This window comes from Mobula birostris, chromosome 21 (genome assembly GCF_030028105.1).
Source record: "Mobula birostris isolate sMobBir1 chromosome 21, sMobBir1.hap1, whole genome shotgun sequence".
Classification (NCBI taxonomy): Eukaryota; Metazoa; Chordata; class Chondrichthyes; order Myliobatiformes; family Myliobatidae; genus Mobula; species Mobula birostris.
The window spans coordinates 30,249,331-30,275,958 of NC_092390.1; the positions used below are offsets into that span (position 1 = coordinate 30,249,331).

The 26,628-nt window shown below is 39.9% G+C and overlaps 1 protein-coding gene across 1 annotated transcript in view; it reads left to right on the forward strand.

The window, feature by feature from the left end:
* Positions 1 to 163: 163 nt before the first annotated feature.
* Positions 164 to 26,628, forward strand: part of pcdh15b (protocadherin-related 15b) — a 780,285-nt gene continuing 753,820 nt past the window's right edge. The window contains exons 1-2 of the mRNA XM_072239829.1: positions 164 to 239; positions 11,329 to 11,394. Of these exons, the coding sequence (XP_072095930.1) occupies positions 164 to 239; positions 11,329 to 11,394 (142 nt within the window). The remainder of the gene's footprint in view (positions 240 to 11,328; positions 11,395 to 26,628) is intronic.

Genomic DNA, 26,628 nt, shown 5'->3' on the forward strand with positions numbered 1-26,628 from the left:
TGAGGACACAATATCCATGATCAACCCTGACCGACAGAGGCCCTCACATCACCTCTCTAAATTAAATATTTTTTTTGTTTTTCCTACCTATTCAGTGACTACTTTTCAAGCAGACTTCTATTATTGTACTAGTTTACAAACCCTCCCCCCTCCCCATGCTAAGATGGGGGATGTGGGCAAAGTAAAATTCATCCGGAGTCTCTTTTCGGTGAATTGCTTGTCCACTGGTGATGTAGCAGGTAGACAAATGTGCCAGTATCTGACCATCAGGAATGTTAGACTCTTGCATTTGGCTGCGCGTGAATAGCTGATATCTGCCTGCTTCTATGGGAGTCACTTGCTATTGGCCAGAACAGTTCTGTCTGCTTTTAGAAAAAAATCTCAATAGCCTCTGTGTTATGTTTTCATTGCATTTTGTTTGATGGCCTCAGATTCTCCAGAAGCCTGGCTCTGGAGTTGATACCTCTGACTTGGCTTCTGCCTTTATGAAGTATATGTAGGTTACTTTGTGATCTTTGATCTCTGCAGTGCCTCCAAGCTGTTCAATCAGGTAGATGTTGAGAGAGTTTTCTTTACCTCCTGTTAGTTTCATGTGGTTAGTTTCCTTCAAAGTGGAGAATACATTGAAAAGCTTTGGTCTGAATTTGTTATCCATAAACTTCAAAAAGTTCATTGAAATGGGGCAGTGTGGAGAGGGAGCAAGGTGCAGATTGTAGATAGAGACTCCCTCATTATAAAATACCAGTTCAGGTTTGAAGCCAATAAATTGGTCACACCTTTGTTTTATTGCTGAAGGGGTAAGGGTTCATCATGTACACCTCAGAAAAAGGTGAGCTTTTAATTTTGTGCTTTGATTGAAATAGAATTATATTTTTAATGTTTGAGAGCAAAACTAAACATTCTGGAAACCAACATAGAACAGAACCTCAGTCCATGATATTGCACCAAACTAGTTAAACTGGGAGTTAAAAGTCTGCTGAACTAACCCATTCTCCCGAAACAAGACTGTATCCCTCCATTCTTTTTTCAGTCATGTGCTCATCTGAGAATATCTTAAATGCTTCTATTTGCCTCCACACTGTCCCTGGCAATCCCTGGCAATGCACTCCAGTGCCAACTACTCCCTATATAAAAACAAAACTTGCCCCACACATCTCCTTTGAACTCTCATCTTAACTGCATGCTTTCTGATATTAGACTTTTCAATTCAGGTAAAAAGATACTGGCTGTCTATTCTATATCCTCATAATAGACAATAGGTGCAGGAGTAGGCCATTCGGCCCTTTGAGCCAGCACTGCCATTCACTGTGATCATGGCTGATCATCCACAATCAGTACCCTGTTCCTGCCTTCTCCCCATATCCCTTGACTCCGCTATCTTTAAGAGCTCTATCTAACTTTTTCTTGAAAGAATCCAGAGAATTGGCCTCCACTGTTTTCTTAGGCAGAGCATTCCACAGATCCACAACCCCTCTGTGTGAAAAAGGTTTTCCTCAACTCCGTTCTAAATTGTCTACCCCTTATTCTTAAACTATGGCCTCTGGACCTGGACTCCCTCAACATCGGGAGCATGTTTCCTGCCTCTAGCGTGTCCAATCCCTTAATAATCTTATATGTTTCAATCAGATCCCCTCTCATCCTTTTAAATTCCAGTGTATACAAACCCAGTCGCTCCAATCTTTGAACATATGATATTCCCGCCATCCCTGGAATTAACCCAGTGAACCTACGCTGCGCTCACTCCATAGCAAGAATGTCCTTCCTCAAATTTGGAGACCAAAACTGCACACAATACTCCAGGTGGGGTCTCAACAGGGCCTTGTACAACTGCAGAAGGACCTCTTTGCTCCTATACTCAACTCCCCTTGTTATGAAGGCCAACATGACATTAGCTTTCGTCACTGCCTGCTGTACCTGCATGCTTACTTTCAGAGACTGATGAACATGGATACCCAGATCTCATTGTACTTCCCCTTTTCCTAACTTGAAACCATTCAGATAGTAATCTGCCTTCCTGTTCTTGCCAAATTGGATAACCTCACATTTATCCACATTAAACTGCATCTGCCATGCCCACTCACCCAACCTGTCCAAGTCACCCTGTATTCTCATAACATCCTTCTCACATTTCACACTGTCACCCAACTTTGTGTCATCTGCCAATTTGCTAATGTTACTTTTAATCCTTTTGCCTAAATCATTAATGTATATTGTAAATAGCTGCAGTCCCAGCACTGAGCCTTGTGGTACCCCACTAGTCACTGCCTGCCATTCTGAAAAGGACCCGTTAATCCCTACTCTTTGTTTCCTGTCTGCCAACCAATTTTCTGTCCATGTCAGTGCCCTACCCCCAATACCATGTGCTCCAATTTTGCCCACTAACCTCCTATGTGGGATCTTATCAAAGGTTTTCTGAAAGCCCTGGTGCACTTCATCCACTGGCTTTCCCATGTCCATTTTCATAGTTACATCCTCAAAAAATTCCGGAAGATTAGTCAAGCATGATTTCCCCTTCATAAATCCATGCTGACTCGGACCTATCCTGCCACTGCTATTCAAATATGCCACTATTTCATCTTTTATAATTGACTCCAGCATCTTCCCCACCACTGATGTCAGACTAACTGGTCTATAATTGCCTATTTTCTCTCTCCCTCCTTTCTTAAAAAGCTACCCTCCAATCCACAGGAACTGATCCTGAATCTATAGAATACTGGAAAATGATTACCAATGCGTCCACGATTTCTAGAGCCACCTCCTTAAGTACCCTAAGATGCAGACCATCAGGCCCTGGGGATTTATCATCCTTCAGTCCTATCAGTTTACCCAACACCATTTTCTGCCTAATGCAAATTTCTTTCCGTTCCTCCGTTACCCTCGGCCCTCTGGCTACTATTACATCTTGGAGACTGTTTGTGTCTTCCCAAGTGAAGACAGATCCAAAGTACATGTTCAGCTTGTCTGCCATTTCCTTGTTCCCCATAATAATTTCACCTGTTTCTGTCTTCAAGGGCCCAACTTTGGTCTTAACTAATTTTTTCCTCTTCACATACCTAAAGAAGCTATTACTATCCTCCTTTATATTCTTGGCTGGCTTACCTTCGTACCTCATCTTTTCCCCCCATATTGCCTTTTTAGTTATCTTCCGTTGCTCCTTAAAAGTCTTCCAATCCTCTGGCTTCCCGCTCATCCTTGCTATGTTATACTTCCTCTCTTTTATTTTTATAGTGTCCTTGACTTCCCTTGTCATCCACGGTCGCCCCTTACTCCCCTTAGAATCTTTCTTCCTCTTTGGAATGAACTGATCCTGCACCTTCTGTATTATTCCCAGAAATACCTGCCATTGATGTTCCACTGTCATCCCTGCTAGGGTATCTTTCCAGTCAACTTTTGCCAGCTCCTCCCTCATGGGTCCATAGTCCCCTTTGTGCAACTGTAATACTGACACTTCCGATTTTCCCTTCTCCCTCTCAAATTGTAGATTAAAATTTATCATATTATGGTCACTACCTCCTAATGGCTCCTTTGCCTCGAGTTCCCTTATAAACTTCTATCAAGTCTCCCTTCAGCTTCTGCTTATCCAGTGAAAACAACCCATATTTGTCCATCCGCTCCTCATTGCATGTACTCTTTAATCCAGGCAACATTTTGGTAAACTTCTGCACCCTCTCCAAAATCTAGACATCCTTCCTTTACTTGGAATGATTAGAACTAAATGCAGTGCATATTTGGAAATAAGGCGATGAAGTAAAAGCTTGAAATTTCCTGGTTGAAAGGAACTTCCTCAGGAAACTCTCAGGGATAGTGTTTGGAGGGAGGGTGAAAAGAGAGTAACAGATGAGGTGAGGCAAGGAAGACAGATGTATGCATATGTCGTTCAACTGTGAAGAAATGAGATAAAGGTTGGACTGAACCATTGATGGAAGGCAGAATATGTACTGAGGCATGTGGGATGCAAGCAAAGCAAGTTAATTTGGAAGGGAAGCTGTTGGAGACCACAATTTTACTGCTGCTCTCACCTCAGGCTAAATTTCCCAGAAGGCTCTGGTGTCTGTTTTTGAACACAAGATTCTGCAGATGCTGGAAATTCAGACCAACACACACAAAATGCTGGAGGAACTCAGCAGGTCAGGCAGCATCTATGGACATCAATAAACATTCGATGTTTTGGGCCGAGACCTGTCCTCATTACAATCAAAGGTCTTGGCCTGAAATGGCAGTAGTTTATTCATTTCCATAGATGCTGTCTGACTTGCTGAGTTCTTGATGTCTGATTTTCCTAATGCCATTCCATTTCCTGTGTGAAAGAGGTGAGAAAGAAAATCATAGGAGAAAGAAAACTTGAGAGAAAAATCTGCTAAGACGCAAAATGTCAGGGTCAAATTTATTATCAAAGTACCTATATGTCACCATATTTGACCTTGAGATTCATTTTCTTGCAGGCATTTACAGGAAAATAAAGAAAATGCAATAAAATTTATGAAAAAATACATTAAGACTGACAAATAACCAATGTGCAAAAGAAGACAAATTGGCTAATAAAATAAATAAATAAATAATACTGAGAACATGACTGATGGAATCTTTGAAAGTGAGTCTTTGGGTTGTGGAATCAGTTCAGAGTTGAGGTGAGTGAAGTTATCCACGCTGGTTCAGGAGACTGATGCTTGAAGAGTAATAATGACTGTTTCTGAACCTAGTGGTGTAGGGCCTAAGGCTCCTATACTTCCTGCCTAATGATAGATGTATGAAGAGAGCTGGATGGTAGGGGTCCTTGGTGATAGACGTTGCTTTCTTGCATTAGCATTGCTTGCAAATATGCTCTTTGGCGGGGAGAACTTTCCCTGTGATGTACTGGGCTGTGTCCACCACTTTCTGGAAAACTTTCTGTCCCTGCGCAGTGGTGTTTCAATACCAGGCTCTGATGCAACCTTTCAGTGTACTCTCCATTGTACATCTATAGAAGTTGTCGAAGTTTTGGATGGCATGCTGAATCTGTGCAAACTTTTAAGAAATTTGTGGCACTGTCTTACCTTCTTTGTGGTGCCACCTACACGCAGGTGTCAGGACAGATCCTCTGATACGATAACACCAAAGAATTTAAAGTTACTGACCCTCTCCACCTAGTTCCCTAATGAGGGCTGGCTTATGAAACTCTGATTTCTTCCCCCTGCTGTCAATAATCAGCTCTTTGGTTTTGCTGACATTGAGTGAGAGGTTGTTGTGGTACCATTCAACAAAATTTTCTATCTCCCTCTTGTATCCTATAGAAAGGGAGAGATGAAAGTAGCAGTACATTGAGATGTCTTGTTTTCATACATGATTATGCCTGGTTCCTTGGGAGATGGACCAGTACAATAGGTGATGTGCACAATACTTCAGGTGATAGAGATTTAAAACAATATTTTTTTAGATTAAAAGAAAACCAGTGTGTGACCTGGTCCCTGTAGTTTAAAAACAATATAGTGCCTCCTTGTTCTCCTCAGGAAGATACAATTAACTGGAGCGCCTCTGGGATTGCTTGACCTTTGAAGGGAAAGGTCGGGTCAGCAGCCCAGTGTCTCAGCTGGTCTCCAGATCTCAGATTAGCTGCAAGTGATGAAATGAAGGATATGCCAATGTGACAGGCTAATTTTGGAGCCTGTGTACAAACTGAACTGGCAATATTCTCCACAGAAATTGTAGTGCTCTATCTCTCAGTTTCGTAATACAAAGAGCATCAAATCTCAATAGATCTTGGACCTATTTAATGACATTAAGTTTGGAAACAGAGAATGTTCTTTCTGGGAATTCCCAGTTGACACAAAATTAGAATTAATATCAACTGTTTATTGAGTCCTAAGTTTTGTTTTTGTTGTTCCTCTCTGCACCTTGTGGCACATTGGGTGGCAACTTGCCGTTTCGTTAGCACGAGTCTGTTTTTTTTTTAACGAGGCCGAGCTGCTAGCGCAATGCTCAACCCGGCACAGATAGAAAGCGCGCAAGGAGCTGGCCAGATTCAAAACCTAGACCATTCAACTTGAAGTCCTTTGCTGATGTCACTGGACCACTGGACAGCTTGATTCCTAGCAGTATGGAGTGTATTGCACTGGGTGCTCTGATGGGAGGGTTGAGTGCTACCCAGTCAGAGAATGAACACTGGATGGGTCTGGTGGAGACAAGTCATGACATTGGTCAGCATAATACAGTGGTCTTCCACAAACAGAGTTAAACATTTTTTACCCTACTACCATTAGGCTCTTCAAGTGGCATGGATAGCCTCACTCACTACAACCATGAATTGATTCCTCAACCTACAAACTCACTTTCAAGGACTCTGCAACATGTCTCAGTATTTTTTTTAACTTTCACAATTTGTCTTCTTTTAGACCATAAGACATAGGGGCAGAATTAGGCTATTTGGCCCATTAAGTTTGCTCCACCATTTCATAATGGCTGATTCAATTTTCATCTCAGTTCCAATCTCCTGCCTTCTCCCCGTATCCCTTCATGCACTGCCAATTAATATTCTATCAACCTCTGCCTTATGTATACATAAAGACTTGGCCTCCACAACTGCCTGTGGCAAAGAATTCCACAGATTCACCATTCTCTGGCACTCTTTGCACATTGGTTGTTTGTCAGTCTTTATTTATGTATAGTTTTTCATAAATTCTATTGTAAATGGCTGCAAGGAAATGATTCCCAATGTAGCATTTGGTAGCATATATGTACATTGACTTTGAATTTGGACATGCCATTTTGGACTTCTAGGCACCAAAGACTTGCAGGATCCTAGAGACTGGCTCTGTGGGCCAATCCAGAAAACTGACTGTCCTAGTTCACCAGCATTCTGCCTGTGTACCTGCAGAGCTTTCATTCTGTCCCCAGTGACAAGCACATCTGCCCAGGCAATGTAACTGGGCCATCCACTATCAGTGTTAGTACTCCCTGCTCATTTGCCATCATTTGAATGCAATGAACACAGCAAACGTTCTTCTTACAGAGAGAAGACAGGAGAATAGAGTTGAGAGGGAAATATATTAGCATTGACCGAATGGCGGAGCAGACCCGATGGGTCCAATGGCCTAACTCTGCTCCTGTGTCTGATGATCTTATCTTGGTTGGCATGAACAAGTTGGTCTGAAGGGTCTTTTTCCATGCTGTTTGCCTCTATGACTCTATCCCTTAACTCGGACAAAAAGCAGTCCACCTGGTATCTCAACACGTTGAGATCCCACACTGTGAGTTAAGTGCATTGTCGGTATCCATGCTGCAAATGTGAAGTTAAGTGATGGGATGTTATCATCACCTTCGCCATCTTGTTGTCCTTCTACTGCAGTTCTTTGAAATCCAGATTTAAAATGTGTCAAGCATTAAAGTATGTTGTGCATGCAGAAAAGTTAAAGATGTATCTGCTCACACCATTGGGAGCTTACACATCAAAGGTTTGGGTTGTGGGGTGTGAGAAAGTGACTTAGATGCAAGGATCCCATCAACTGCTTTAGCTGGTTCCTGAACAAAGATTCAGCAAAGGTTGCTGTAATAATAGGCAAGATCTCTCTTCCCTAGGGATTAGGACATTGGAAACCCTCTTGATTTTTGATGCTTAATTCATGCTGCCTAGGCAGTTAGCCACTCAACTCATTCTGCACTTAAGAGAGAATTGTATTACTGAGTATGATGCAGTCTGTTTCGGGTGAAGAGCTCTTCTTTTATTTCAAAAATATATTCATAGTAAAAATATACAAAGAAAAAACAGTGCAAAGAAAGCTTTTGCATTACATTCAGCTTGTAAATTTAGAAACAAAGAAACGTAGTACCATTGTCATTCATGAGGAGGTACCCCTTTCATTGTTTGTGGAGACTGCCCACCTAATTCTGCCCTTCTATGTGCAATAACAGAAGGAGCCAACACTGGGGCCCCCCTCCATAGAACCTTAGCATTTTCTGCACCTAGTTTCAGTTTCAGTGCATTCTTCAGCACATAACCCTACAGCCTGGACTGTGCCAGTTGGCAGCAGGATTCTCTTAAAAACATTTCACTGAGCAGGGGGACAAGAAGTTTCAGGCAAACCAAAGGATGTCCCTCGCCAAGTTGATGACCTTCTAGCAGTACTCGATGTCTGTCTCAATGTGTGTTCCAGGAACATCCGCAGATCAGAGTGCCCTCTGATATGCAGCTGCTCGGGATGAACTCCGACACAGATCCTTGCATCAATTTCCACACCCTATTAGCAAATCCACAGCCTGCCAAGAGGTGGGTGACTGTCTCTTAACCCCACAGTTGTCTTGAGTGTATACTGGGGATGATATATCATCTATGGAGGAAGGCTCTGAATGGGAGAACTCCTCTCATTGCCAGCCAAATGAGCCTGTGTGCTTATTAGTTAGATCTGGCAATGAGGTGTTCTGACAGATGGTCTGGGTCGTTTGCTGAGGAAACCACCCTACAGAATCCATACTGTTCCTGTTGTGCAGTGCTTCCAGTACATTCCAGATTGACCACTGCGCAATTGACTTGTGGTAAAAGGTACTTACTTGGAAGAACTGTTCCACAAAGTATAGCCAGTGTAGCAATGTCCAGCTGACTGGGACATGGTGTGGTAATGAGGCCAGCCCTACCTTCCACAACACCAGTGACACAGGTTAAATCCTAGCAAGAGGTAACACTTGGTGCCCTTCTACTTTTGTCCACATACTGCCTGATACAGCCACAGATGAAGGTGGTCATGAGTATCTGGGCAACATTGGGTGCACTTTGCCCTCATTGTTTGAGGACTTGTGCAATGTAATCAGACAGATGTTCTCCATCTAGACCCCAAATAAACGAAGACATTCCGGTACCAAGGCATAGAAGCAGAGAACAGGCCTCATCTACACAGCCCTGAGTACAGCAGTTCTGAGGGCATATCACATCTAATGATCAAGTTCTTGCCAGTTATTGACAGTTATTTTCAATGGCCAGTTTTTGTTTCACCTTCCTAATCTGCTCCAGCCAGTTCCAGTAACACACCTCATCTCCTCGGAACTAGTTCCTTGGCACTTAGAGGTAGTTGTGCCTGACAGTAATGGTGACATTGGGTCAGTCGGGCAAGTTACCAAAGAGCATGGCCTCACTCTGCCTGCAGATGACTCTGGTCCCAGAAGCCAACTTGAGCTGATCGCAGATGCAGATTCAAACTGAGTGGGGATCTGAACAGAAGATGAAAACGTGGTCAGCAGGTTGTGAGGCTTGTAACAGAACTCATCATGAATGTGCAGTGGTTGAATGCCAAATCTTAGCCCATATCAATGGGCACAGGTGATAGTCTTACGATGAGGTTCTGGTTGGGTTGAGCTGAGTCTAAAGTTTGTATCTCTGTCATGGTTTATGGCTTTTGAAGATGTGTTCCTGCACTCTTGCTGATTTAAACAGTGGAAACTTATTACATTGAGGTTGTCAGTGTTTTCACAGAAGATGCATGAGCATAGTAAAATTCATTGGGGCCTCCCCAAGAAAGGGCCTTGGCCCAAAACATTGACTTTTACCTCTTTTCTATAAATGCTGCCTGGCCAGCTGAGCTCCTCCAGCATTTTGTATGTGATGCTTTGGATTTCCAGCATCTGCAGATTTTCTTGTGTTTGTCCGAAAAATTCCCTGTTCAGACACAGATTTCAGAGACCTACTACCGACCCTTCAAAAGAAATTTCTTTCGGGACTGAATAAAATGATAAAAATTAGTTGATTAGATGAAAATATTTTCCAAACATTAATCATAAAATAATTGCTTTGTATTTTTTTCACTTTGTGCAAAATATTTTTCTTTTGTTATTACTCATTTTATATTCCTAATAACTTAAACTAAATACAATTTTTCCCCACAGAAATGTGTATATTTTGCTTAATAAAGGCTGCATCCATACTCATACTTAAATAAAAGGCTTCCAGTTACAATATGCTCTTCTGAGCCATCGCATAGCTTCCTTTCCATTTCTTTTAATAGATATTGTCTATGTGATGTAGCTTCCCACGCACTCTGGCTGAATTATATATAGGCTGTCCCCAGGTTACATGGGCTTTGTTCCACAGAACTATCCAAAAACCTGTTTTCCCTTAAGTCAGAAATGAGCAATTTCCACCAAAATCAAGGTAAAAACCCATTGTTCAAAATTGTGGAGCCTGCCCTTTCAGATGCACCTCTTTTCTCTCAGTACAACAACATTTCCTGTAGTTACCCATGTTGGATCACCCTGCATAAATTTCCTATAGTTTCATCAAATTTCTTCCATATTTAACGGACACCACCATAATTAAACTAGTGGAATGTATATTGTACCCAGTTGGTAATAAGTACAATATACAACAAGTTTGTATTTATAGAACATAGAAACTGTACAACATTGTACAGGCTCTTCAGCCCACGATATTGTGTTGACCTTTAAATGTACTTTTAAGATCAACCCAAACCTTCCCTCCCACATAGTCCTCCATTTTTCTTTCATCCGTGTATCTATATGAGCCTCTTAAATGTTCCTAATGTATCAGCATCTACCAACACCATTGGCAGCAAGTTCCACACACTTGCCACTCTCAGTGTGAAAAAACTTATTTTGACATCTTACCCACCCTCCCCATAAACTCCTCCAGTCATCTTGAAATTATGCCCGCTTGTATTAACCATTTCTGTCATGGAAAAATGTCTCCAGCTGTCCATTTCTGTAACTAACTTACATATCTTGAAAATGTCTTTAAAAACTTATGGGAGATTTGTGTATAGCTGGATTTCTGCAAATCTAATCTTCCTAACTGAAAAGAACCTGTGAATTGTCTACATGTAGCAAATGTGGTCAAGTTGATTAATTTTGTTTTACTGAAGATAACTTTTAATAGCTTTTTGTGGTTCTTGCCTTATCTTTTGAAACCTGTTGTTTTATTTTAATCCACTGAAAATGTGTCACCTTTCTTATTTTCCACTCTGCTCTGCTGCTTCAATGTTTTCCACACTGAATTTTGACTCCAGACTGGCAATTTGATGGTAAGATAGTGAATAACACAATTATATCATAAGCTTAACATCTTTAAGTGTTCTTGCTTATCTAATCTTAATACTTCATGCACTGTACCTTTAAACTAGTCTGTTTGTTAAAGTGTTACTCTGTGGTTGTGTTCAATTAAGATTCATGTGTATTTTAAGGATGAAGAAAAAATAATGGTTACTGAATAATCCTTTTGTTAATATGTGAGATTTTTATTAATTAAAATGCAATGTTTTGGCTATTTAAATATATACAATACTTGAATGTTTAGATATTTAATTGGATCCTTATTGTAAGGGTTTACAGATAATGTATTGTTGCCATTGACAGATTGCAAGCTGGCAAGATCAGGTCCCCCAGCAACAATACTCACAGTTGACGAAGAAAGTCGAAATGGTGAGTGCTGTGTTGCATTTATATGACCTCAGATCATTTGCAAGTTTAAATTTTGACATTTGTTGCAAAACCACTGTGGCATCATTCACTTTGAATGGACTAAATTCAGGTGTGTAAATTAAAGTGGGTTATGTGCGGTGAGTCCCAAGATGAAAAGTTACGGATAATGATTTCAGTCTACAAATGTTTAATGTGTTTGTATGACATTCATTTGTCTATACAGTTCTAGTAGCGGCATTAAAACAGTGGTAATGATTTCAGGCCAAAGGTACAAACTTATACTGGTACATTACAATGAAGTTATATTGATGCAAAATAGCTTTGAGAGAAAGTATTTCATACTTTAAATGGAAAATATTTCTCAGTATTCAAGTGGGATGAATAGTTGTCTGTTGTGGATTACTTCAGTTCATAAATGTATGCCTTTTGTACATGTCTGTTATTTGTATAACTTCATTGCAATGCAGACTCTTGATTCAAGCACTTGACTGAGGTTGGGTGTATAGATACATATCTTGTGGGAAAGTGTCATTTCCTCTGTGTATTAGTCCTCTGTCCACTGAAGAAATTTGAGTTATTCAGCAATTCAAATTCAGTAGTGAAAATAACAAGGCAAACTGGGATTATTTTGCTAACCTGAATCGGAGGTGAGTTTAAATTTAGATAGATAGATAGATAGATAGATACTTTATCGATTCCAAAGGAAATTACAGTGTCACAATAGCATTACAAGTGCACAGATATGCAAATGTTAGAAGTGAAGTAAGAAAGAATAAAAAATATGTTATCTCAAGCAGTCTAACAGGAGGGGTCATTACTTCCCCAGCTATAGGTTGATTCATTATAGGGCCTAATGGCTGAGGGTAAGAATGACCTCATATAGTGCTCTTTGGAGCAGCACAGTTATCTTAGTTTATTACTAAAAATGCTCCTCTGTTCAGCCAAGGTGGCATGCAGGGGGTGAGAAACGTTGTCCAAAATTGCCAGGATTTTCCTTAGAGTCCTTTGTTCTGCTACAGCCTCCAGTGTGTCCAGTTTGTCTCCCAGCCAGCCTTTCTAATCAGCTTATTGAGCCTCTTGGCATCACCTATGTCAGGGGTCCCCAACCTTTTTTGCACTGCGGACCGGTTTTAATATTGGCAATATTCTTGCGGACCGGCCGACCGGGGGTGGGGTTGCCAACGGACAACAGTAGCAGTCAAATACGTTGTTTACCCAGGGAAAGACTACAATGACCATGAAGCTTTGCACGGCACCAGTCCCCATGCGTGACCTGCCCACGCGTGTACCTGCCGATTTTTTTCCCTGCAAATCGTTTTTGGTGATTCTGTTAGAGGGGGAGTGGGGTGGAGTGTTAATCATGACTAGAATATCGGTGATAAGTGGTTAATACACGCAATTTCGCTTCTAAAAGGGTTTATCTAACGCATTTAATATTAAACACACAGCGCATATTTTCCTCGCATGAATATAGTGATAAGTCAATTATCAGGGGAGGACAGGGGAGCTTGAAGTAAGTGTTGAACGAACTTCCAGTAGAAATGGTAGAAGCAGGTTCGATGTTGTCATTTAAAGTTAAATTGGACGGGAAAGGAATGGAGAGTTATGGGCAGAGTGCAGGTTGATGGGACTAGGTAAGAGTAGCGTTTGGCACGGACTAGAAGGGTCGAGATGGCCAGTTTCCGTACTGTAATTGTATATGGTTATATAAGTAAGTCAATGGCATCATAACATTTTAAGTAACGTTTGGATGTTAAACACACAACACATATTTTCCCCGTATGAACATATAAAATCATTGCAACACACCAATATTGGTGCATCAGTGGGAGCCCTGGGCTTGTTTCCCTGCAACAAGACGATCCCGTCGAGGGGTGATGGGAGACAGCGATACTCGAAGGGGGTTCCTTATGTCCAATCTATTCCGCAATTTAGTTTTTGTTGCATTCATTGCAGAAAACCCCACTTCGCAGAAAAATGTTAAAAATGGAAGCAACGTTTTCAGTGCTTTTGTGGCTATCTCAGGGTATTCAGCCTTGACTTTGATTCAGAATACCGGCAGAGATGTTATGTCAAAAATACTTTTCAGCCTGCCGTCATTTGCAAGCTCGAGGAGTTGATCTCCTTCCCACGCTGATGTGGATAATGCGCGGATAATGACCTCGCATGCATAATGGCTCAACAGTGGGCGTGACAGGGAATGAGGAAAGGTGCAGCTGACTCATATCGCCAAATCATATCGTTTCCTCGCGGCCCGGCAGCACATGCTTTGTGGCCCGGTACTGGTCCGCAGCCCGGTGGTTGGGGACCGCTGAACTATGTTGATGCCATTGCCCCAGCACACTGCTGCATAGAAATCTAGTGAAGCTTCTGATAATTTAGCATGAAATATTGCATTGAATCATTCTCATTATTATGTTAGCATAATAGACACAAAATGCTGGAGGAACTCAGTAGGTCAGGTAGCATCTGTGAAGGAAAATGAGCGGTCGCTGTTTCATGTCAAGACCCTTCATCTGTTGAGTTCCTCCAGCATTTTGTGTGTATTTCTCAATATTTCCAGCATCTGAAGAATATCTTGTGTCCCCATATTATTCAAGAGTATTGTTTATGTGACTAGCCCTCAGCATTAGGATGGAAGTACATCTGAAGGAAAACTTTCCAGAACTCTGAAAAATCTGTAGGGTGATAAAGCTAATTGGATTCCACATTCTAAGGCCCAGCAGATATTCAACAGTTGAGTTGTCTCTTTTGGTAACATTTTTGGAAGAAGGAAAGAAATTCAATTTTTAAAACACTTGATGTTCTAAAATGCATTATAATGTGTTAATTCCAGTCAATTAACTATGATAACAGGTGGCAAGGTGGTGCTGTCTCACAACAGAAGAGACCTGGGTTCAAACCTGGCCTTGGTGGAGTTTTCCATCTTCTGCCTGTAACTGTACAGGTTTCATTCAGATGCTCCAGTGTCCTCCCACATTCCAAAGACATAGGTTGGTTAGTTTATTGGTCACTATAAATTGCCCTTTGTGTATAGGTATGTGATAGAATCTGGGGTAGTTGATGAGAACTTGAGGAGAATAAAATATGGTATTAATGCAGGATTAGTGTAAGTGGTGGTTAATGATCAGCGTAGACTTGATGAGTGAAAGGATTTGTTTCCATGCTGTGTATCTCTTGGCTTCTATAGAGACATCATGGCTAGCATGGACACTGCAAGGCGGTACAACCAGCTATGAGAATACTAATCAGTTCTTTTCTTTTCAGTGATGTTATCTGAGGGATTAATGTCATTTTGGATACAGAGTTACCGGAGTTCTTGCATTTTTGTACAATTGGAAACATGGTTTACCACTTTGTGTGAAAGAATGCAGTTTTCCTGCAGTTTTATTTAATATCAGCCTGATTACAAGTTTATCCCAAACCTTTGCTACAAATCATAATGGTCTGTTTCAGAGATGAGGTTGCTACCACTGGATTATGCTGAAAGCTGACTGAAACTTTCAGCTGTGTTGGTTATACAATAATACCAAATTCGCCACCTTGCTACATACATTTTCATAAATATAGTTAACAAATACACTGGCTTAAAATTGCTAGCAGCAACAAATTTTACTTTATATATTCATACAAGTGCCAAAATAATTAATTGCATTAACATTTGTATCATTTTAAAACAGCAAAGTAAGCTGGAGTAAGAATATATATAAACTGCTTTGATAGAGTGCTATTATTTCAGTTAAGAAATGAAAATATGATACTCTGAACCTTTGATTCAAGAAATGGCTCCCTTGGGTTAAATAAGTACTCAACCATGGGAGCCGTTTATTGCATTAAATGTTCAGCAGGGATGCGTTAATCTATTAGTGAGAGTTTTTACTAAATGCATTTGAGGATTGTAATATCTTTGCTTTTACGTTGCAGCCAAATCTGAACTTTTTAATGAATTCATTCATTTTTGGGGGATTTGGGCAGTGCTGTAGGTTTGCATTTATTTGCCCTTTCCCAATACTCCTGAGGTATTGGTGAGATGCTAACTCAAAGTGCTGCAGTCCATTCGGTGAGGGTACTCCCACAGGTTTATTGGATGAGCACTTAGACCATAATACACAGGAGCCGAATTAGGCCACTTGGCCCATCGAACCTGCCCCGCTATTCCATTATGGCTGATTTGTTATCCCTGTCAACCCCATTCTCTTTCCTTATCCCCATAACTTTTGACAACCTGACTAACCAAGAACCTATCAACCTCTGCTTTAAATATACAGTACTCAATGACTTTGCCTGCACAGTCATCCATGGCAATGAATTCCACAAATTCAACACACTCTGGCTGAAAAAAATTTCTTCTTATCTCTGTGCTAAGTGGATATCCCTCTATTCAGAGGTTGTATCCTCTGGTCCTAGACTTAGCCAATATAGGAAGTGTCCTCTGCACATCCACTCTGTCTAGGCCTTTCAATATTCAATAGCTTTCAATGAGATCATCCCTTATTCTTCTAAACTCCAGCATTTACAGGCCCAGACACAATAAATACTTCACATTCATTAACCCTTTCATCCCTGAATCATTTTTGTGAACCTCCTCTGGACTCTCTCCAGTGCCAGCACATCTTTTCTTAGATAAGGGGCTCAGAACTGCTCACCATACTCCAAGTGTGGTCTGGACAATGCCTTATAAAGCTTCAGCATTACATCCTTACTTTTATCTATTCTCATCCTCTCAAAATGGATGCTGACATTACATTTGCCTTCCTTACCACTGACTCAACCTGCAAGGTAACCTTTAGGGGATCCTGCACAAGGACTTCCAAGTCTCTTTGTATCTTTGATTTTTGAATTTCCTACCCATTTAGAAAATAGTCTACACCTTTATTCCTTCTACCAGAGTGCATAACCAGATACCTTCCTGCACTCTATTTCATCTGTCACTTCTTTGCCCATTCTCCCAATCTGTTCTAGTCTCCCTGTTCTCCCAATCTGTTCAAGTCTTCTGTAGATTTCATGCTTTCTCAATATTACCTGACCCCTCACCTACCTATCTGCAAACTTCGCGACAAACAAATCACTTGTAAGATATGTAATCAGTGACAGTGAAAGGGTAGTGCTATATTTGTAAGTTAGGCTACTCTGTGACTTGGAGTTCTCCCATGCAGTAAGTCATGTAAGTCATGTAAGTCAGTAAGTTACCTTGCTTTGAAATGTAAACTGGGATTTTCTTACAAATAAGTAAATTTAGATGATATAATTGATGGCTTTGTGGCCAATTTTGCAGATGATACAAACATAGGTGGAGGGTCAGATAGTGTGGAGGAAGAAGGGAGTTTCAGAAGAATTTGGACAGATTATGGGAATGGGCAAAGAAGTTGCAGATGCAATATACTGTAGGGAAGTGTATGGTCATGCACTTTGGCAGGAGGAATAATGGCATGGACTATTTTCTAAATGAAAAGTGAATTCAGAAACCAGAACAAAGGAACTTGGGGGTCTGGTGCAGGATTCCCGAAAGGTTAACTTGTAGGTTGACCTCAAGTCCCTAGTGGGAAAGTGGCTTTCGCAATGCTTGGAGCTGTGCGTAAAGATATGTGGCTAAAGACATAGGTGCAGAGGCAGATGAAGAGTTCAATATAACACAAACTAAACTCAGTAGGTCAGGGTAGCATGTAAGAAAAGGAATAAATTTTTTGGAATGAGATCCTGATGAAAGGTCTTGGGCTGAAATGTCAGCTGCTTTTTTTCTTTCCATAGATGCTGTCTGACCTGCTGAGTTCCTTCAGCATTTTGTCCACATTAACCTGGATTTACAGCACCTGTAGAATCTTTTGTGTTTATGAAGAGTTCAATGTCATGTTGGGCTCAGAATTCACCGAGTTGGAGATCTTTTGAGACAAAGCTGAGGGTATGAGATGGGGCCAGAGGAAAGTGAAGTTGCAGGAAGAGAAATGGAATCCAAGACCTGCTGAGGTTTCTGATCTTTAGGCACCTGAAAGAAAGTGAGACTGTCATGGCTTAGAATGTGGTGGAGATTACAGTGGAACTGCAGACCATGACAGTTTTGAGATTGAGTGAGTTAGTGTTGTTGTAGAGAGAGGTCAAGATCACACAAGTTGATACCTGACATAAAGTATACATCTCAGAGCGCTGTGAGAAAGTTGGATTCTTCAATCCCAATCAAACTTTTCTGTAACTTTTATACACCGTGTGTTCTGTTGGAGTAGTTTGACAGACCACTGGTGACTTTTGTTGATGATGTTCAACTCAAATGTAATAAATTATGGAACTAAACAAACCAGAATTAATTTGCAGGCCAGAACAAAACTAAATAATCTGAAGGTAAATATATTCAATCATGGTGCTTAATTTAAAAATGGTAGTTTTGAATAAGACCCCAAATTACCTGTCCAAGAATAATCTGTGTAACAAAGTATAGGGTTTGATTTTATTTTTAAAATTCTTTAGGGTAATCAGAAGTGAAAATTAACTAGGTATAAGTGTTACTAAATTATTGACTTTCTTAATATTAAAATATAACTGTCAAAAATTCATCCCCAGTGTGAAGTGCAAAATGCACCATAGAGTGGTGGTAGTGTTTTGCATTTAGTCTATGAAATTCATTTCCATTGAAGTCAATGGAATACTGGCGGGAAATGGAATAGAACACACTGTCACTTAATTCTGCCATCTTGAGCTGAATTTCTATGCAGATGAATTTTGACGGACCTTAACCAAACGTGCACCTCCAGACTTGGACGAGCAATTCTTCTGATTATTGCCACCCAACTCTCACTGCCTGTATCCACAATTATAAAGTATAAAGTAAAGTACTGAGTCAGCACTTAACTTTTTCAATTTAGTGGGGCAAATAGACTCGGTCTAGATAAAGCCGTGAGTATTGACAAGGCGGCAGGTAGCAAATCCTGAGGTTGACCCTCAGCTCAATGCTGCCAAAGGTTTTGAACTGTTTCTAGCAATCAGAGACATAGAAGCATTCTTCACATAGATTTAGGTGAAATAAAATGAACTCATTTAATTTGAAAACACTACTAAGTATTAGAAATTAAATGAAAATGTTCAAATTATGAAGAAGTACTCACATGCAGTAAAAACAAAAATGCTGGAAACATACAAAATATCAGCTGGCATTTGTAGAGAGAGAAAAACTGTCAATGTTTCAAGTCAACGAAGCAATTGTCCTATAGTTCAAGGCAATTGGCATCAAAATTATCATTTGTATATGATTCAATAGCACCCTTTCAGATTATAAAGTAAATTAATTTATTATTGTCACATGTACCAAGATACAGTCTTGCATGCTGTTCATACAGATGAATTCATTATACAGTGTATTGAGCTAGTACAAGGTAAAACAAAAAATGAAAAGAGAATAAAGTATATTAGCTACAGAGAATATGCAGTGCAGCAAGACAATAAGGTGCAATAGAATAACAAGATTGATTGTGAGGTCATTTTATTATATGAGGGATTTATTCAAAAGGCTTATAACATTCTCATTAAAACATTAGGGCTCGGCCCAAAACATTGATTCCTTATTCTTTTCCGTAGATGCTGCCTGACCTGCTAGGTTCCTCCCATTTTACTTTGGATTTCCAGCATCTACAGAATCTCGTGTTTATGATTCTCTTGAAACATTGTCATGCTGGATTTTGACCATCTGTAGTTTTTTTTGATTTTCACTTGCCTTTTTATTAAAGATCTTTGATCCCATTCAGGTGAATAGGACTGAGCTGCTTCTGTGGCACAAAGCCAAATAATCATATACTAAGTGCATCTGGCTCTGCAGCTCAACTCAATGGTTAGTGTGGTGTTAGTGGGAAGTCAGATGGACTGCTTTGGAATTAGAAGATGCACTGCCCTGGGCAGAGGAATTCACAAGCAGTTCATCATAGCACCATGGTCCACAGATGGGCACACTTAAGGCGGATAATGCATCAAAATCTTGAATTGTCTTTCGTCTATCAGACGGTAGCTCACTTTGGAATAGCTGTTCCTTTGCCACTGTTGCCTACAAATACAATCTTTCCAATATCCCTCCTTTATTCACTTCTCATATCTATGCTAATCATAACCAAATAATATGTTGACATTTCCCTCATCAGGGCTTCTGAGCCCAGTCTACTTGGTGGTTTGCACAACACTTTGTGAATTCAGTCAACTTTCCTAACTTGCTGTCAGAAGAAGTCAGTCTTCTGTAAGATCAATTTAAACCTTCCCTCCTACATGGACCTCCATTTTTCTATCGTCCATGTGCCTATCTAAGAGTTTCTTAAATGCTTCTAATGTATCCGACTCTATCACCACCCCTGGCCGGGTGTTCCACACACCTACTATGCTCTGTGTGAAGAACTTACCTCTGACATGTTCTTTAATCTTCCTCCAAAAGTTATTACCTTAAAATTATGCTCCGTTGTGTTAGCCATTTCTGCCTGGGAAAGTGTCTCTGGCTATCCGCTTGATCTATGCCTCTTACCATCTTGCTAACTTAAGGATGGTTAAATTCTATTATTTTGGTCTTCAGTCCCTAATTAATGGGATATGTGGAAAAACTAATAAAGAGATAGAGAAGAATAACATGGGTTGGATTGTGGTGTTTAACTTTGGTGTCAAGACTTAACCGTTCTCAAAAAAATGGAGGTGCTTTTTCACATTAAGAAACTGGATATCTGAACTTTTGAGCCTCCAAAGACCACTGAGGCTAGGTTACGCAATGTCATTGAGAGTTAAACAACCAACGCAGTTAGACTGAGCCAAGGTAAGATCAACTCTGATCTAATTCATTAGGAAATCAAAGAGATGAGTGATCTCCTATTGTTACCCTGCATGTTCTTACATGGGAGTTTTTAATCCAGCTAAACCCTTTTAGAGAATTTTTAACCCGGGAATTTTGTTAATCTTTTTGTCTTGAATGGCACTAAAGTTCAAACTCCTGTCAAAAAGAAGTAAACGTTCAATCTCACACTTACTGTTGTCCATACTAAGGGGAGCTGTCAGCAAGGTTTTCAATGTAGTTCAGCTGTGCTGCAGCACAGCCAACAGTAATCATTAAAGAAGAGCAGCTAATTTCTGAATGACAGCATAATGTGGTCTTGAGGGGAACTTGATGTTAGTGTGCTCATATTGCTGCTGTCTTATTCCTTCTTAGTGATGTAGATTGCAAGTCTGGGAGATGCTACTGAAGACCCCTTGGCAGATGCCACTTCAGTGGATGGTACAAACCACAGTTGTGATATCATTTAACATGTCAATGAAACAGCTTGCTTTTTTTCTGGATAGCACTGCGCTTCATTGGTTTTTGTGAAACTGGTACCTATCCAGGCAAGACTCAAGTTGAAGCAGTAAACTATCTATTGGAGGAACTCAGCATGTCAAGCAATATCTGTGGCAAGAAGGGAATTTTCAAATTTTTGGTCAACTCTGCATGAGGGCAGTCCGAATTACTCTCTCGCAGATATCCACATTCCTTTGATGAATTATTCAGATGCTCTTTAATGTTGTCTTAACCAAGTTAGGGAATGAAAAGTACGCAGTAAGTAATGGGATTGGAGCTGAGCATGGCTCTGACCTCTCAGTGAGGGCCATTGGATCACAATCAGAATCAAAAATTGAAATAAACTCCGCAGATACAGAATCCGAAGTGTAAACAGAAGATGCTGGAATATCCAGCTGAACACACTAAATGTTATTTTGAAATGATTGCAGGACTGAATTTTAGAAGTCCAGATGTTATTACTTTGTGCACTTAGTACATGTAATAGGAGACAGATTTTGATCTCCACATGTTTCAGGCATGTTAAGCCTCTTGATTTGTTGCAAGGGTAACAATTGGTTCATTTTTTCTTTATTATTATTTGATTGTTTGAAACATTTATTTTCACCTTTTCAACTGATTGTTTCATTTCTTGGTGCAATTTATGTATAACCAAAGCTTTCCTCCAGTTTCCAGCAGATTTAAAAAAATTCAAAAGCTGTGAATGCAATAAATGTAAACATTCATGTGTCACACTTTGTCTCACTTAAAAATAAAGAATCAACTATTTTAAAAAAGTAAAAAACATAAATGTTGCACCATCAGTCTTCTTTATATAATGAAAAATATTGAACTACTTGGTCCTTCTTCCACACATCTTAGCAATATCTTATCTGACCAGCTGAAACCATGTTTAGAGCTTGGCTGATGACAATGAGTAAGTCTGACACACAGTGCACTTTGATGCATATCTCCTCACATTACTCAATTTCATTGTGCCAGACTTTATTTGCATTTACAACAAAACATTTTCATTTATCCGCTTATTCCAATTTTATACATTTTTGCGTGGCTCACTGTGAGCAGAAACTCCATGCTCTCTCTGTAATTTGCTTCTTCCAGGCTGACAGTCTTCCTTACAGCTGAACTTTTGTGATCTCTCTCTTGTTTAATGTTCTTCATCTCTTTCCTCTTAATTGGTTTATGTGCCAGAGAAGATTATAGAGAACTGTGGGTGAAAGTGTTTGAGCGAGGAAGATGAAAAATATGAAATGGAGCCATTACTGAGTAGAAGAATAGACAAAAAAGGTTCAAGAGCAAAGAATTGTGTGCAGTGCCAAAAAATTGGAATCACTGATTCAATTGACTATGACCTTAACACCTGCACATACAGTGCTCCATCACACATGGTTGACTTGAACTGATTCACAGACAATAAATCTTTCAAGGACAAAGGAGATCATTGAACACATCTACACCAGTCTGTGCTGGGATAACCCAAACAAATTCAATAAATCAAATTCCTCTTCATATTCTGATGAAATTTAATTTCTTTTTTCCCTATTACAACATTGGCTATTTAATCATAAGGTTCAAGTCCAAACTTGGAAGCTATAGTTATTCAAAGTGGAGTCTTGACAGGGTCAGCCATCAACCATTGGTGGTAGTGGTGAGGAAAGCCTGCGATTTCTTTTTAGATTAGCAGTAGATGAGCCAGGTCATTCAAAAGTTCAGAAGGATGTCAGGTTAGCTAAAGGACATGAATATTCAGAGTGAAAATGTTGCGGTGGACCAAAAGGAAATTAGTAATCAAATAGCAAGTAAAGGGGTTTGGTTGACTTGAATTCAATGTGCTAGCCTTGGACCTGTTTTGGGAGGTCTCCTTTGCATGGTGCAGATACAGGAGCTGTGAAAATCCTGGAAGTGACATGGAAAATTCTCAAGTATGTGCAGTGTCTGTCCTGCATATTGTGCAGATAATCGTGGGGTCCTGGAATAAAAATTGCAGTATCACACTATAAGTTCCTCTTTATCATTTGAAGAATCTGGGTTGCTTATTGAGGATATGTGGTTTCTTTTTGATGCACGTGGTTTCTGTCCCCAAAGCCTTCTTGTTCTCTCAGAAAGAATTTTCTCTGAAGTAGTCATAAACATTGGCAGTATTCCCATCCGTAATATATTCAGAAAGGAAGCAGGCGGGTGGGGTTAGGGTTGAGGTTTGATTGATTGGTTGGTGTGATTACTGAGCAAGTGTTAGAAATATTAATCAATGGACTATTATACTTCTACATAGAAATTCTGATGTTTAATTCAATTTGGTTAAATTGGAAATACATTCCTATAGAGCAGCATGGTGATGCAGATGGTAAAACCTTTCTTGTTTTACATGCCTGTACAGGAAGTACAGTTTTTTTAAATTTGTGGAAGAAATAATAGTTGGCATTGTTGTCACATGTAAGCCCAAGTATAGTTGTCATCATTGCATTCAACAGAAAGATGACAAGCCAGGGTAAGGCTTTTGAGAGCAGCAATTGGAATTATAGACTAATTAAACCGAGGAGAATTGGAGAGGTGGTGCTACGAGAGATAGGAGACCTGCTGATATGTATTCAGGCCTTTAAAAATTGCAGGTCAAGTAGAAAAGATTAGTTTAAACAGTAGATGTGTTCCTTGGAAATGTAAATAGGAACACTAGAGGTATAAGCATTTTAAATTATTTGTTAGATTGTGATTAGGGTGCTGTGTAATCTTCTCGACCCACAATAGCCTACCTGTGTGCTGAAAGTTCTATGCTAAAATCTTTACACAAAGTGATCAAATAAAGTTTATATTTTTTCATGCAACCCACACAACATGCTGGTGGAATGCAGTAGGCCAGACAGTATCCATAGGAAGAAGTGCAGTCGATATTTCGGGCCGAGACCCTTCGTCAGGGCTAACTGAAAGAAGAGATAGTAAGAGATTTGAAAGTGGGAGGGAGAGGGGGAGATCCGAAATGATAGGAGAAGACAGGAGGGGGAGGGATAGAACTAAGAGGTGGAAAGTTGATTTGCCAAAGGGATACAAGGCTGGAGAAGGGAGAGGATCACGGGACGGGCGGCCTGGGGAGAAAGAAAGGGAGAGGGGAGTGCCAGAGGAAGATGGAGAGCAGGCAAGGAGTTATTGTGAGAGGGACAGAGAGAGAAAACAAAAGGGATGGGTTAAGAATGGCAGGAGGGGCATTAACGGAAGTTAGAGAAGTCAATGTTCATGCCATCAGGTCAGAGGCGACCCAGATGGAATATAAAGTGTTGTTCCTCCAACCTGAGTGTGGCTTCATCTTGACAGTAGAGGAGGCCATGGATAGACATATCAGAATGGGAATGGGGCATGGAATTATTTTTTCTTGTTGGGTGACCTCTGTAAACAAATTTCATTCTCAATTTAGAGATGATGCACTATGAACCACTGTAAGTGGTTATCCAGCTTGCTTCCTAAGATGCTATGTTACATAAATGACGGATCTCACTCCTAATTTTTGTTCTAGTTCAGGATCCATACTATAAATCATTGTTTCGTGAGTTCACAAGTCAACTTTTAAGTCAATACAAGATGCCTAAATGGATTTGGGAAGGAAGAACTTCTACTTAAATATTGCAGTAAAAGATACTTAAATAGAAGCATTGACTCTATTTTTCTCTCACGGAGCCTGTCCGACCTGCTGAGTATTCCCAACATTTCTTGTTCCATTACAAAGGATAGTTATTCTGAGGTGAGTGTCTCATAACTGGCCTTCCCAGAGTCTTTCTCAGGGACAGTGGGGTATGCTCCTAATTGATAGAATAATTTCTTCTTTTGTGGAAGAGTGACACTCATTGACACTCAAAGCTTGTTACCAACCAGGAGAACGCAACCCAGATGACAGGCATCCCATCATGTTAAACGTTTATTAAACATTCACTCTCTCCACACGTGAAGTGTGTGCTGTTTACAACATACTCTGCAGCAATTCACCAATGTTTCCTTTACGCCACTTCTCAAGGACACAACCTTCATGGAAAAGGAGGTAATCATGTTGCAGTACTTCCATCTACTGTTTCTCCATCCCACCTGAAGCAAAAAGCATGTTTCCCTCATTGTTGCTGAGAATAAATACTGAAGGCCCTGACCCTGTCAACGCAGGATGTATTTTGATCAGCAGCAGTGAAGTGGTTCCTGGCAGCTCAGCACTACTATCTCAAGGACAAATATCTTCATTTCAGTACATGAATAAGAATAAAGATCAGTGAGAAGATTATGACCACGGGCAAGAGACAGGAGTCATCAACCCTAGAGCTTCGTCCTTAACCCTTTTTCAAGGGCTTCCAAAACACAAAGGGCTTGTTGTCCACAGATTCAACTAAGCCCGAAGCTGTTCCAAAGGTCCTTAAATTGAACAGAATATACTTTGCAGCAATTAGTAAATGGATTGGGATTATTGGTCAAATAGAGGAAGGACATGAAGGCAGTGTTTGGCTCAGTTGTAATATTTTGGCAATATGAATTCCAGATAATTCTGAAAATGATTAAAAAAAGGCACTCACTTTTGGGAACTCTGTGGTTCATGTTCTGTGTGTTATTTGTTTACTTTTTATTGTTTGCACGATCATGTTCTTTTTCTCACACATTGGGTGTTTTTGATGGTCTTTGTTGTGTGAGAGGTTTTCATGGATTCTATTGTGTTTCTTTATTTTGTGGCTGCCTGAAAGAAAACAGATCTCCAGCTTGTATATGGTATATGTACTTTGATAATAAATGTACTTTGAACTTTGAGAGTGACAAAAATGTAATTGTGTTAAAAGCATTTAAAATAATGAAATAGGTTGAACATCTAAGGTAAAATCTGGCTGATAAGTGGGATTCAAATATGCTTGGTTATAAAATCTTACTAATACTAAAACCAATGTGTTAGATTGGATTGAGGTAGACGTTGGAAAAATAGGGAGCGTGTGAGCTACAGAGGTAAAGTTGTCGAATGAAGTGTGTACATAGAGTACTAATCAAAACTGAATATTTTAAATAAAGGGTAGAAGGGAAATGTGGGGACAATTTTTACTCTTCTGCCCAGCAAGAATAGTTGCATCAATCAGCCGTCCATTTTATTGCAGCCATTGTTAAAAAGAATGTAAGAAAGTAAATCTTCAAGTGGTTAGTGAGTGATTTTGTGATGGATAAAAAGGATACTTTAGATAAGCTAGTTAATCTAGAGGGAAGCCATTGTTAAGGTTTAGTAGGAAACATCTTGGGATCCTAAGGAAGCAGGCAGCAGGAGTCCTCATAAATATCTTGAATGTGTGGATACGTTTTGGTAGGTTGAGCAAGTTAACTATTGCCATTTTTAAAAAGAGGGAAAGCTAAACTGTTTAATTATAAACTCGTTAGCCTGACTTGCGTGGGATGGTTTGAATCTATAATTAAGGATGAAAATATCCTGACTTGCGTGGGATGGTTTGAATCTATAAATAAGGATGAAATAAAAATAGGTACACATTAAATGCCTTAAGGCTAAGTCAAAGACTAGATCAAGGTTCAGGGTTACATTGGATAATTGGATGAAGGGATTATAGAGACAACGTGGAGTAAGATGCTTTGAACTACCTTCCTACAGGAGTCTGATGTCCAAGGTGAATTTAATAATCTGTTATTTTTTTTACTTTATATATCAAAGACAGGAGTGAAATTTTGAAATAGGCCAATCTCTTTTTGTCAGGGCTTATAACTTTGTCTAATAGGTTGGTGTAGAAATGTCATTGTTTCAGGATAATTCCTGTGCAAGTCCAGGAATAAGGCCAGATCAGTCAAAATATGGATCTTTCCTTCTATTGGATTGCCAAGGCTTTGATCGGTGGGTTTGCAAGATAAAAAGCAATGCAAATGAGCATCTAACTGCTAAGCGTTGCATTGCCTTTAAAGCTAAGATTAAAGATAAATATTAGCTTTATTTATCACAT